The following is a 12,614-nucleotide window of genomic DNA, read 5'->3' on the forward strand; positions in this document are numbered from 1 at the left end:
GCCTGGTGGCCTAAATTGCGGAAACACGAATAGCTGATAGAAACATGCACCAATACCATAATCAGCGTGGCGAGCTATAAGGAAAACTCAAATGATTAAAACGAATAAAAATAAAATATAAAATATCAATAAAAAAGTGGTGAAACCTAATAAGGTCAACAGAAATTAGTAAGGATGTGATGAAATGTTGTCCAATAATAAAAGGTTTTATATTTTACATATATTACTCTAAATAATTTTTAAAACGTTTATCTCTATTATTATATATCACTTATTTATTTATATTGTCTAAATTTATGTTCGAATGTCATCTGAATCTAAGACATGAGTTACACCACTGTGGCAAATTCAGTTTTTTCTTTGGATTAATTGATTTAAGGTAAATTATAAATTGAAACCAAATCAATTTAAAAACCAATCGGTTTTGTTTGTGCTGATTAGCTAGATGGAATTTTTAGCTCACTTAAACATGCTTTGATTATTATAACTAGACGAAAATGTATAATGGCAAAGTTGAAAATATAGTGTAAGTAATGGTCTGGAATGTCAAATCAAGCTGAGTACAAGGGAAGTTACTGAAATCAAGGCTTTTCTTCTTCGAACGGTTCTGCCCACAAAACCCCTAAAATCTGGCGCCAAATAATTCAAAGCATTTTGTACAGGAACATTCCTTCTTCACATACTCCATTTCATGTGTATTATAGTAAATAAAGATGACCGACCCGCCGATTCGCATCCGGACTCCAAGGTTTTGAGTGTGCGAATCGTCTCCATCGATTACGACATGGCACCGCTGATTTCTGGCTACGATATTTGCTATAGTAGCTTTCAAGGTTCCAATACGAAACGATTCTGTTTTCATTTCAAAATAAATACCCAGTGATTCGTTTTTCTTTCGTTAATTCTGAGCTTTGATATGCTTATTTGCCGCGAGAATGTAACAAATAAAATAAATTTTATAAAAATTTACTGGTAACTTAAAACGGTAAAGCATGACCAATATCATTCTTTCTGTGTATTGTTCTCTGATGTTACTAACCAGTTATGTTGCCGGGATGCCTGATTGTATATTTCATTTAATACTGGTCTGGACTAAGATGCTAGCAATTCTGTATCTATGGCCTTTTTTATTTTTTTATTCACTTAATTATTAGAATTTTCAAGTTTTAAATTGAATATTGTGTTAATAATTTTTTGAATTGTCAACGCCGGAGGTTGAACGAAGTTCCTGTTATAAGGATTTATTGATCAACCCCAGCTGGCCAAAAGACTTGTTTGCATGTTCATCGAGTAATTTCATTGTTTTTTAAGCATTATTTTATTGCAAGGGGTTTCTTTCTGTGTATGTATGTTAATAAAAGAAAAAAAGTGAACTTTTCCAAACTGTACTGCCTTCTTGCTGCTAATTTATCCTCCTGAAGTCTTACTAAACTCATGGCCTGTGTCAAGGATTCCGGGTGAAAAGAGTGGACTTCCTGCTGGATATCCAAGCGGAACCCGGAGATAAGTTGTTGATCATGGATGATTCAGGAATGCTTGAAGCTTTGTTCGCCAATTCCTCAAATTGATGCTGGTATTCAGCAACCGAGCCTCCTTGGGATAGCTTTGTTAACTGGCTCTGATAATCCATAAACTCTGATGGACAGAAAAGAACACCAGGTGCGTAATTGACCATTGGTGTGTATCCAACGATACCAAGACAAGGTTGGACCATCCATATGAAATGAGAAAATGGTTAAACGTAGCTTCATGGGGCGTCTCATGATAATCAAAAAATTGTTACGTCTTATATTGTTAACCTTCTTGTGCCATCAAACCGAGGCACCTCTGTCTGAACGGACTCTTAGCAGCATCACTGCTCCAGTGTCGTCACCCCATCTCTGACAGGCAACTTGTTGTCACCAGCTGTCGTTGATCCTTGACCCACCAAAAGGCATCCCCTCATCGGTGTTGCTGTTGAAATTGAACATGTAGAATGGAAACTTGTTTATTAACTTTTACCAAGTTTATACAGCATTAGAATATAAATCCTATTTCTCTAAAATAGTCACAATAATAGACTACGATCAGGGGATTCATTGTCTAAAAGAGCCCAATTGATAGTCTATTATTAGGACTCTCAAGAAAACCAATCGGAAATTTCCTATTACTTATCAAAGATTCAACATGTTGCTGCTGCGCTTTCCCAACATAAACTATAGCCAATGGTTTTCATGAGAGTAATGTGGCAGGCAGGATACATTAGCCCACAAGTTTGCTGCTGGACTTTCTTTTCCACAAACAAGATGGATGTTCCATTGTACAAATTAAATTTTTTTTTATATATTATATGGTCTGAAATTAAGCTTTAAAATACTTTAACATTATACATTTGTTTATTTTCAACTTTATAATAATGCCTTATAATAATGTCGTTCAACGTGCTTTCCGACTGGCATTGACCAATTAGGGTTTTGTACATTTTCTATCTCTAATAATTTATTCAATATAACTAAACCTTATTGCATTATTTATTTAAATTCAAATAATACTTAACATATAAACAATATATATTTAACAGTATTAAAAATTGATATGATATTATATATTAGAGTAATTTTAAATTATAAATAAAATAATCAGTTAAATCATCTAATCAGATTGATGATACGTCAGTGTGGTTGCACTTATTAATTAATAGGATTACAAATGAGTTAATTCAACTTGTTTTAAATCAAACTTGTTGCTTTATTTAGTTAACTCTCGACTCAACTCAAATATAATAATATATAAAAGTCTAAAATATTATACTTTTAAAATTTTACTTCATAATTTTGATTATAAAAAATAATTAATAAATATATAAACAATAGAGTTTAACTATAATTCCTCTAATTAAACTTGAATCAACAATTTATATCTCGAGTTTTTACCCAATAATAATTAACTTAAGTTGGGTACAATTCTATATATACCTACACTTTGTATACAAAGTATTAATTTAAAAATTTTCACATGGATTAACTATCTACCAATCTTCTTGACAGGTAGGTTTTTATTTCAAGATCTTAAACTGGTAGATGAGTTAATTTAAAAAATTTAGAAATTCATATGGCATAAACAAAGACCCAAATGAAATAAAACTATATATAATTGTCATCAGAAATCTATGGGTCAAATTGTTTAATAAAAATAATAAATAATGTATTATACCAGTTTATGAGAATTTAAATGATATATTATCAAATGATTTAATAATTTTAAATCAAATATATATTAATACTTAATTATATAATAATATATTATTTAAATAACTGATTAAATATTTAAAACAAGATACAGATAACATTCTTTTTCTTGTTAGCACAATACTAAGTTTGATTGGAATTATTTTTTGACAAATATTTATGATCACATGACATGACATGCAGTGAAGAAAAACACTATGGCCTACCCTGCAATTGATGAAGTCTACGTAATTAAGTGTTGTACTATTTTCCCTAAAAGCTTTGTGGATAAGCATGTCAATTTGAGATCGTCCTCGATAGGAACTCAAACTCTCAAAGTCCTGGAGATTGCGAGGAATGCCAAATTAAAACGCCTACCAATTACTTGACAATGGCCTCTGTCAGCAATTGGGATTAAATCATTGTTGAATAAAATTTTATTGCAGCTAATTTACTACATGGAAATCAATTATGGGCAGTTTGGTTTCAGCATTTAAATATTATCTTGATAATTTATTTTTTATTTTTTTATTTTGTTTATCAGTAATAAAAAATTACAGTAATCTTCTATTATCAATGATGACGTGACAAGTAATATATATGGTAATCTTATTATCATCTTCACCTCAGGTATTTAAAGATTACTAAGGTAATCTTGATTTTATTATAATTATATTATTATTTATTAATTTTTTGAGATAAAAAATAAATATATTTTTAATTAATATGACAAATAATATAAAAAAATATTTAAAAATAATTATATTCAAGGGCATTTAAATAAAATAATTTACTAATAATCTTTTATTACCTTTAACCAAACATAATAATTATTTATACTTACCAAATTTTATCATATATAGTAATTATTTATACCCAGTAATCTTTTAAATAATCTATTTTTAATTTAATCTTTATATTTTAGTAATAAAACATTACTCAAACCAAACACCCCCTTAAGATTATGTTTGGGTCCAAAGTTTGAATATGGGTTGACCAAATCTTGGTTTAAATTCACAATAGTTTATTTGAGCTCATTCTATTCGGTTGGAGATGTTATTAGAGGGTCATCGGTGAAATAAATAATGTCATAGTATCGTCAAAGGATGATTCAAATCAAATTCAAATTGAGTTGTTGAATTGAAGTTCTTGCTCAATTTTGACTTAATTTGAGTTGAATCAAATTGGTTGGATCTAGCCCACAAATGATGAATATTAATAGATATTAATAAATTAATATATATTATTACATATTATTTTATTTTTAATTCAAAATCACTTAATCGTATATCGATATTTGTTAATTTGTATATGATATATTTGTTTAATGAAAAAAATTATATGTACACATAAATCTAATTATTTTATACGTATAAATTGATATAATAATATATTATTTGATGATATAATTATTTATTTTTTTATACTCTTTAAAATTTTTTAATCATATATTATTATATCAGTTTGTGTAATTAAATTTCTAATAAGATTTGTTTGTGCGTGTCATATGGCAATAACTGGGTCAATCGAGTTGATGACAATACGCTACCTTATCGTGTTGGGGATAGGCATGAGAAGTCTTGCACACATAGATGAGGTAAGGGATGAGGACATTAATTAGCAATTAATCTTTATTTATTTAATTATTCATCAACGTACAGTAAGATTAATTTGGTTGATCAAGTATTGCCTTCATAAGTTGAACAAAAAATGTCACACATGCACACGTTCATCAGAAAATTATATTGAATACAATTTCTAATTGAATTCTAAGAGTAAGAGCAAAGTACTATGTCCTACCCAAGGTTTGGAGAAAGCGGTTATCACCCCTTGTATTTAAAAATATAAAATGTCACCCAACACTCAATTCCATTAAAAAATTATGGTAGAAGAGCATAATTGATATCTTCCAATCTCACATATTAAAAAAAAAAAAAAATGCTAGCATCATATTGCATTGGGAAAATATGTGATCCGACCGAAATTACACTAAGCATATGTAATTACAAAGATTATACCTTTTCAAAGTGAGTTCGATAAAATCATACTAAAGAAACTATAATTCTAGTCATTATAACTATATTTGGGACTCCAACTACCATAGTTGCATCATTTTAGGTGTAATTTAACCTAAATTGCTTATAGAAGATGTGGTCTATTTGAATTGCACCTCTTTGTGCACAGTTTATTTTAAATTACACTTAAAAAGTTTTTGTTTCGGTGAGTGGAATTACATATTTTTCAAGTATGACTTAAGTTTAACTCAAATTATATTAAAGATCACGTATTTTTAATGTGAGTTTGATAATCAGATCTAGTCATACCCATTTCAATTCTAACACCATAATTTTATGGATTGAAATAGTTATAAGTAGCATGATAATTTATTTGTTCAACATTGTGTTAGGATTTTTTTTTGCTTTTTCTGTTTCATTAAGATTGTTGAAATTTGGGTGATAATTGTAGATATTAAATTCAAAGGGTGGAAACTTGTGATTTCCCCAAATCTTGGGTATGAAATGTTCGGATTCTTAATTCTAAAGAGGTTGGCTGTGGCTGCTAATTGTTCAAATCCCACCTGGACTAAATAATTAATTAATTTAACAAATTAATGAAAAAAGATAAAATCATGTGACTCACATGTAGCTTTGAATCAATAATGGAGTAAGGAGAAATTAAAAAAATAAAAAAATATTGGTAGCAGAATATTATAAATAAAAGATAATATTTAATGTATTAATAGGTAGTACTGACATTTCACGTGTTTAATTGTTTATTTTATTTTTATTTATAATTATTTAATTACAAGTTAATTTGTTAATATATATCATTATTTATCTTCTCAAAATTATTTAACTATATAATAATCAATTAACTATTATTTTGCATCCTTTAATATGCAAATTTACAACTTTTTTTTCACTTTATTTAAAATAAAAACAATATTATATTTATATTTTTTATGTAATTTAAATATATAAATGATTTATCATTATATAATTAAATATTATTTTATATCTAATTTAATATTATTTAATTATATAATGATATATTATTTATATATAAAAATTATATATTAAACATATATACATATAATTTTATTATAAAAATAATATGTGTGTTCAATTTAAGAAACCGATTAAATACTGAATAATATTTTATTATTTAAGTAAATATTATTTTATATTTTAATTAAAAAATTATTTATTTAGGTGAGAATACATTAATTAAATACTCATCTTCAATATTTACATAGTCACTTTATTGTCTGGTTAATTAGTGTTTAAGTAAAGGCAAAGATAAGATTCTAAATCTTTTCTTATAATTAAAAAACTAGCATTTCTGCTTAAATGTTAGAAAAAATCATTTATTTTCTTATAATTAATTTCTTCTAAATTTTCTTGTAATTTTTTTCTTTTAATAAAATCTTTAATACATTATTATTGTTTCTGAAACTTTAACACACACACACACACACACACATATATATATATAAAATATTTGTAAAGACATTTTTGCATAAATTCAGTCAAGATTATACATGTTTATAAATGGATTAATTACATTAGATTAAAATTAAAATTTATATTCTAGATATGTCAAGATTATATTTTAATATTTAAATCATGATTTAAAAAATTAGATTGAATTAGTTGACTCGATTGACTAAATAGTTACCTACCAAAAAAAATAGTTTTAATTCACTTAAAAACCTTTTTAAAATTAGATTAAAATAAATTAAACGATTTGAATGGTTGGATCAAATAAAAAAATTATGCTTATAATATAAAAAATAATTTTGAACATATACACTATCAAACTAAATTTATTTTGATATTAAAAAAATTTAGATTATATATTTAGTAATGAATTATATAAAATTATTTTAAATGTTATTTTTCAACAATCAACTAATTTGAGTATCAATTGAACAATTTTACTGTTAATTGGATCGACCTATCTCTATACCGAGCCAACATCTACTCCGGTTATGAAAATTATGGTTCCATTGCAGTGTGGAAGAGACAAAGATTAAATCCAACAAAAATAGAGACAATGCTCTCCTACAAAAGTCTTGAGGGAAAAAGAAGGGAATAAAAGCTGTTCATACTTTATATTCCTGATTAGCTAAGGTTACGTGTATATAATATTGAGTACGATGGATTCCTAATATGAACAGCCATAAGAGACTTACCGTCCTATTTTTTATTATAAATACACTCCCTCCCTCCTTCACATTCCCCATAACCAAACTTAGCTTCTTCTCCTTATTCTTACTCTTCTTCTCGTTATTCTTTCCTCGTTTTGTGCTGATAACTTCACCATGTTTCACAAATTTTTAGACGCTATAACTGGCCACCACGGCAATGATGGGAAGGAGAAGGTAAACTCCGCCAAGGGGGAGAGCGGCGGGAAGATCAAAGGGACAGTGGTGTTGATGAAGAAGAATTTCTTGGACTTCAATGACCTCAATGCATCGGTTATTGATCGTGTTGATGAACTGGTTGGCAAAAGAGTGTCTTTGCAGCTCGTTAGTGCTGTTAACTCTGACCCTACTGCATGTGAGTTCTTCTTCTTTTCTCTTTACTTGGACCTTTTTCTTTTTTAAATCTCTGGTTTCTTCTGCTTTTTTTCTTGGGTTTGATGCTGCTGTTTGTGGCCACAAGAAAAGAAAGCCTGCAGCTTCTCCACCATGCAATAACTATTCATGTGTGGAAAAGGGAAAAATGTGCAGAAACTTGAAGAACAAACTTCTTTTCTATTTGTCTTTGGTTTGAAAATATTACAAGTAGTAAGTTAGTTTGATGTGGGCATTTAAACCACACCTTTTTAGTTAGTTTTTGGGATTGAGAGAGACTCGATATTACTTTTCAAGGCCTTAACACAGTCCTTGAGGTCGAACTATAGTAAAATCCCAAACCAGGGACGGTCGTTTCTTACGATATCCAAGGTTTTCTCTATGAATTTATAGCATATCTCTATATTTGACTTTGGGGAAGTTTTGTGTTATCTCTATATATATGATGAGGAATAAGAGTTTGGCCTATAGTTTTTACCGTCTTCTGTCCTCTTTCTGGTAATAAGGACAGATGAGTCATGATAAAAATGGCTATGTAAATTGAACATCGTAATATGTTCACAGAGATATGGTTATGGCAGCTCATAAATATGAGCTTTAACAAGTTTTTTCCATTAATGAATTGTGTTACCGAAAGAAGATTCGGCAGAAGCAGGGTAATTGCCTTTTTGTTTTTAGGTGAGAATTGAAAGTTGCAGGTCTCCCAAGTCTCAACCACAAGTCAAACATAAAAAAGTTATCATTTAATCGGTCTTTTTCTTTGTTTCTTATTTTAAAGTCGACTAGAATGTTACCAAGTCTTTGTGTTTTTCTTGTAATCTAACTTGACAAATGGGGCATGACCCATTTGACATTTTCTTATGTTTTTAAAATACAGTTCATCAAAACTAACGTCATAATTTAATATAATTTAAAGGTTAAACCATACACTAGGTAAACTCCCTATTTTAAAAACCCAATCGCTAAATCTGATTTGAATCATGGTTAAAATCTCTTTTAATTATTAAATCAAATTGACTTAAAATTAAATTAAGTAAATAGTATCAAATCACAATTCAATTATTGAGTTAGATTAATTTGACCGTTATAATGATATCATTCGTATATTACATAATTAAAATTTATTTTAAAACTTTGTTGATTGATCCTTTGACCAAGTCAACGTTGATCCAATTTAAAAACATGGGGTAAATTATATTAATTTTCCTGATAATTAAACCTGGGTCAATAATTTTGGCAGTTCATTGATTGTTAAGAAGTTGTAATGAAGTGATGTAATTCATTTCATCAAAGCCTTAATAGTTAGAGAATAAAAATAGGAACTTGAAGAGGGAATGAAGAATTTTTTACCTTTTCAATGAATATGCCATTAATTTATTTTTGAACTATCACCTAATTTGAAAATGAAATTAATGAGTGTGTCAATGAATATTTGATGTGTGTGTGTGGATGTAGCAAATGGGTTGCAAGGCAAGGTAGGAGAGCCAGCATATTTGGAAGAGTGGATTACTACAATCACTCCTTTGGTAGCAGAAGAGTCTACATTCAAGGTCACATTTGATTGGGATGAACAGATTGGAGTTCCAGGAGCATTCATAATAAAGAACAGTCATCACAGTGAATTTTACTTGAAATCTCTCACGCTTGAAGATGTTCCTAATCAGGGTCGGATTCACTTTGTATGCAACTCCTGGGTTTATCCTGCAAAACACTATAAGAAAGACCGCGTTTTCTTCACTAACAAGGCAAGTATAGTTTTGATACCATTAATTTCCTACAAGTGATTACGAGTCTTGTACTAAGTTTATGTCATCTATTTTTCTGCAGTCATACCTTCCAGGTGAAACACCGGTGCCATTACAATATCATAGAGAGCAAGAACTCCTGAACTTGAGAGGAGATGGAACTGGAGAGCTTCAAGAATGGGATAGAGTCTATGACTATGCGTACTACAATGACTTGGGTGATCCGGACAATGGCAAACCACGACCAGTTCTTGGAGGGTCTACTGAGTATCCTTATCCTCGTAGGGGAAGAACAGGCAGACCACCAACAAAAACAGGTAGCGTTCCATTGGTATGTTTGGAGAAATATTAAGTCTTATAAGTGCAATTGGCATTGTCATTGACAGTTTGGTTATTGTTGTAACAGATCCTAAGACTGAGAGCAGGCTGCCACTTCTGATGAGCTTAAATATCTATGTCCCAAGAGATGAGCGATTTGGTCACATAAAGATGTCAGATTTTCTTGGTTATGCACTGAAATCCATATCTCAATTCATTGAGCCAGCATTGGAATCTGTATTTGACAGCACCCCAAATGAATTTGACAATTTTGCTCAAATATACAAACTCTACGATGAAGGGATTCAGCTTCCCAAGGACCATTTTCTTGATGATATTAGAAATAATATCCCCTTAGAATTGCTCAAGGAGATTTTTCCAACCAATGAGGATAATCTCTTTGAATTCCCAACACCACAGGTGATCCAAGGTAACGTGAGACATTTCTAGCTGATCCTCTATTTGCCATATAACAGATTTAAGTTTGTGCTTCTATACATTTTTCATTTTCCTGTTTTTAATGTTTTAATAACTTGGAGCAGGGGACAGGTCTGCATGGAGAACTGATGAAGAGTTTGCAAGAGAAATGCTGGCTGGACTGAACCCTGTCATCATTCGCCGACTTGAGGTAAAGCTTTTTTAGCAAGTTTTCTTTCTCTCATTTTCTTCTTCACCAAGAAAGTAGATGCCTTGTGATATTTTCTGATAAAAATTACTTAAATAATTGCAGCAATTCCCTCCAAGAAGCAAGCTCGACACTGAACTATATGGTGATCAAGATAGTAAGATAACCAAACAGCACATAGAGAGCTACTTAGATGGGCTGACTGTAGAGCAGGTACCCAAACAGTCTTGTGATCCTTTTGTGATTGTAATTTCTTAATATGAGTCTTTAACCAAACAAATTAACAAGTGACTTCAACGTGGTATAGGCAATTGAGAAGAACAAGCTATTCATATTGGATCACCATGATTCACTGATGACATACTTGAGAAGGATAAACACTACTTCCACAAAGACTTATGCATCCAGGACAATCCTTTTCTTAAAAGAGGATGGAACTTTGAAACCACTGGCAATTGAATTGAGCAGGCCACATCCTGATGGAGATCAATATGGTGCCATCAGCAACGTTTACACGCCATCAGAAGATGGAGTGGAAGGTTCCATATGGCAGCTGGCTAAAGCTTATGTGGCTGTAAATGACTCTGGTGTTCATCAGCTCATCAGCCACTGGTATGAATCTGTCAAGGAAAGCTCCAACATTAAAACATATTCATTAATGAAGTCCCAAATAAAATTTTGTAATTAAATATCAGTATTATTGGTCACAGGTTGAAGACTCATGCAGCAATTGAGCCATTTGTGATAGCAACAAATCGGCAACTGAGTGTGCTTCACCCAATGTATAAGCTTCTGCAACCTCATTTCCGTGACACAATGAATATAAATGCGTTTGCTCGTCAGATCCTCATTAACGCTGGTGGAGTTCTGGAAATTACAGTTTTCCCTGCAAAGTATGCCATGGAAATGTCATCTGCAATCTACAAAGACTGGACCTTTCCAGATCAGGCACTCCCTGAAGACCTCAAGAATAGGTGAATCTTAATCTGGCATTTGCGGAAAAGTTGAAACTAAAAATTTTAGTTAATTTTGACATGCTACTGCTTTGTTTTATTCAGAGGAATGGCAATTGAGGATCCCAACTCTCCACATGGTCTTCGCCTACTGATAGAAGACTACCCATATGCTGTTGATGGGCTTGAAATCTGGTTTGCAATAAAAAACTGGGTCAAAGACTATTGCTACTTCTACTACAAAAGCGATGAAATGATGCAAAAGGACACTGAACTGCAATCCTGGTGGAAGGAACTACGCGAGGAGGGTCATGGTGACAAGAAAGATGAGCCCTGGTGGCCTAAAATGCAAAGTCGCGAAGAGCTGATAGAGACATGCACCATAATCATATGGATAGCTTCTGCTCTCCATGCCGCTGTCAATTTTGGACAGTATCCTTATGCAGGTTTCCTTCCTAACCGTCCAACTATCAGTCGAAGATTCATGCCTGAAGAAGGAACTCCTGATTATGATGAGCTAGAGTCGAATTTCGACAAAGTGTTCCTGAAAACAATCACTGCTCAGCTGCAGACTCTTCTTGGCATTGCTCTTATAGAGATTTTGTCAAGGCATTCATCGGATGAGGTGTACCTGGGACAAAGAGACACACCTGAATGGACATCAGATAAAATCCCTTTGCAAGCATTCGAGGACTTCGGAAAGAAATTGGGAGACATTGAAGAAAGAATCATAACAAGAAACCATGACAATGTGCTCAAAAACCGCGTTGGCCCTGTCAATGTGCCATACACTTTGCTTTATCCTACCAGTGAAGGTGGCCTTACTGGCAAAGGAATTCCAAACAGTGTTTCAATCTAGAGCTAAATCTTCCAGCTACACATTAATATTGTACTATATTGGAAATAAATGTACCAACTTTGATCTTCTTAAATGGTTATGACAAACATTGAACTAGTGCAATAATAGAGCCATTTGTGATTGCAACAAATTGGCAATTTTCTGTGTTTATCCAGTTTATAAGCTTCGGCAAACTCAGTTCCCTGATACAATGAATGTAAATGGCGTAGGTAGATATATCCTTAAAAAAAGACAAGCTGATAATGCAACAAAAAAACTAGTTTTGTTATATTCTTGTAAGGTTATCTGAACTAGTTTTTAATATAACGTATTTTTCCATTTAATTTTTT

General features: G+C 31.1%; 1 protein-coding gene and 1 long non-coding RNA gene across 2 annotated transcripts; both read left to right on the plus strand.

Moving 5' to 3' along the window:
• Positions 1-503: 503 nt before the first annotated feature.
• Positions 504-2,044, plus strand: LOC123208389. Its single transcript, XR_006500775.1, has 2 exons — positions 504-833; positions 1,450-2,044. It is a non-coding gene; the product is annotated as an uncharacterized LOC123208389 (long non-coding RNA).
• Positions 2,045-7,436: 5,392 nt separating this feature from the next.
• LOC123208387 (probable linoleate 9S-lipoxygenase 5) lies at positions 7,437-12,435 on the plus strand. The gene is made up of 9 exons (XM_044625864.1): positions 7,437-7,768; positions 9,241-9,530; positions 9,613-9,847; positions 9,937-10,278; positions 10,391-10,476; positions 10,579-10,686; positions 10,781-11,085; positions 11,184-11,447; positions 11,532-12,435. Exons 1-9 carry the CDS (start codon positions 7,531-7,533, stop codon positions 12,283-12,285), a joined length of 2,622 nt encoding a protein of 873 aa, XP_044481799.1. The 5' UTR covers positions 7,437-7,530; the 3' UTR covers positions 12,286-12,435.
• Positions 12,436-12,614: the final 179 nt, after the last annotated feature.

Source organism: Mangifera indica, chromosome 2 (genome assembly GCF_011075055.1).
Source record: "Mangifera indica cultivar Alphonso chromosome 2, CATAS_Mindica_2.1, whole genome shotgun sequence".
Lineage (NCBI taxonomy): Eukaryota > Viridiplantae > Streptophyta > Magnoliopsida > Sapindales > Anacardiaceae > Mangifera > Mangifera indica.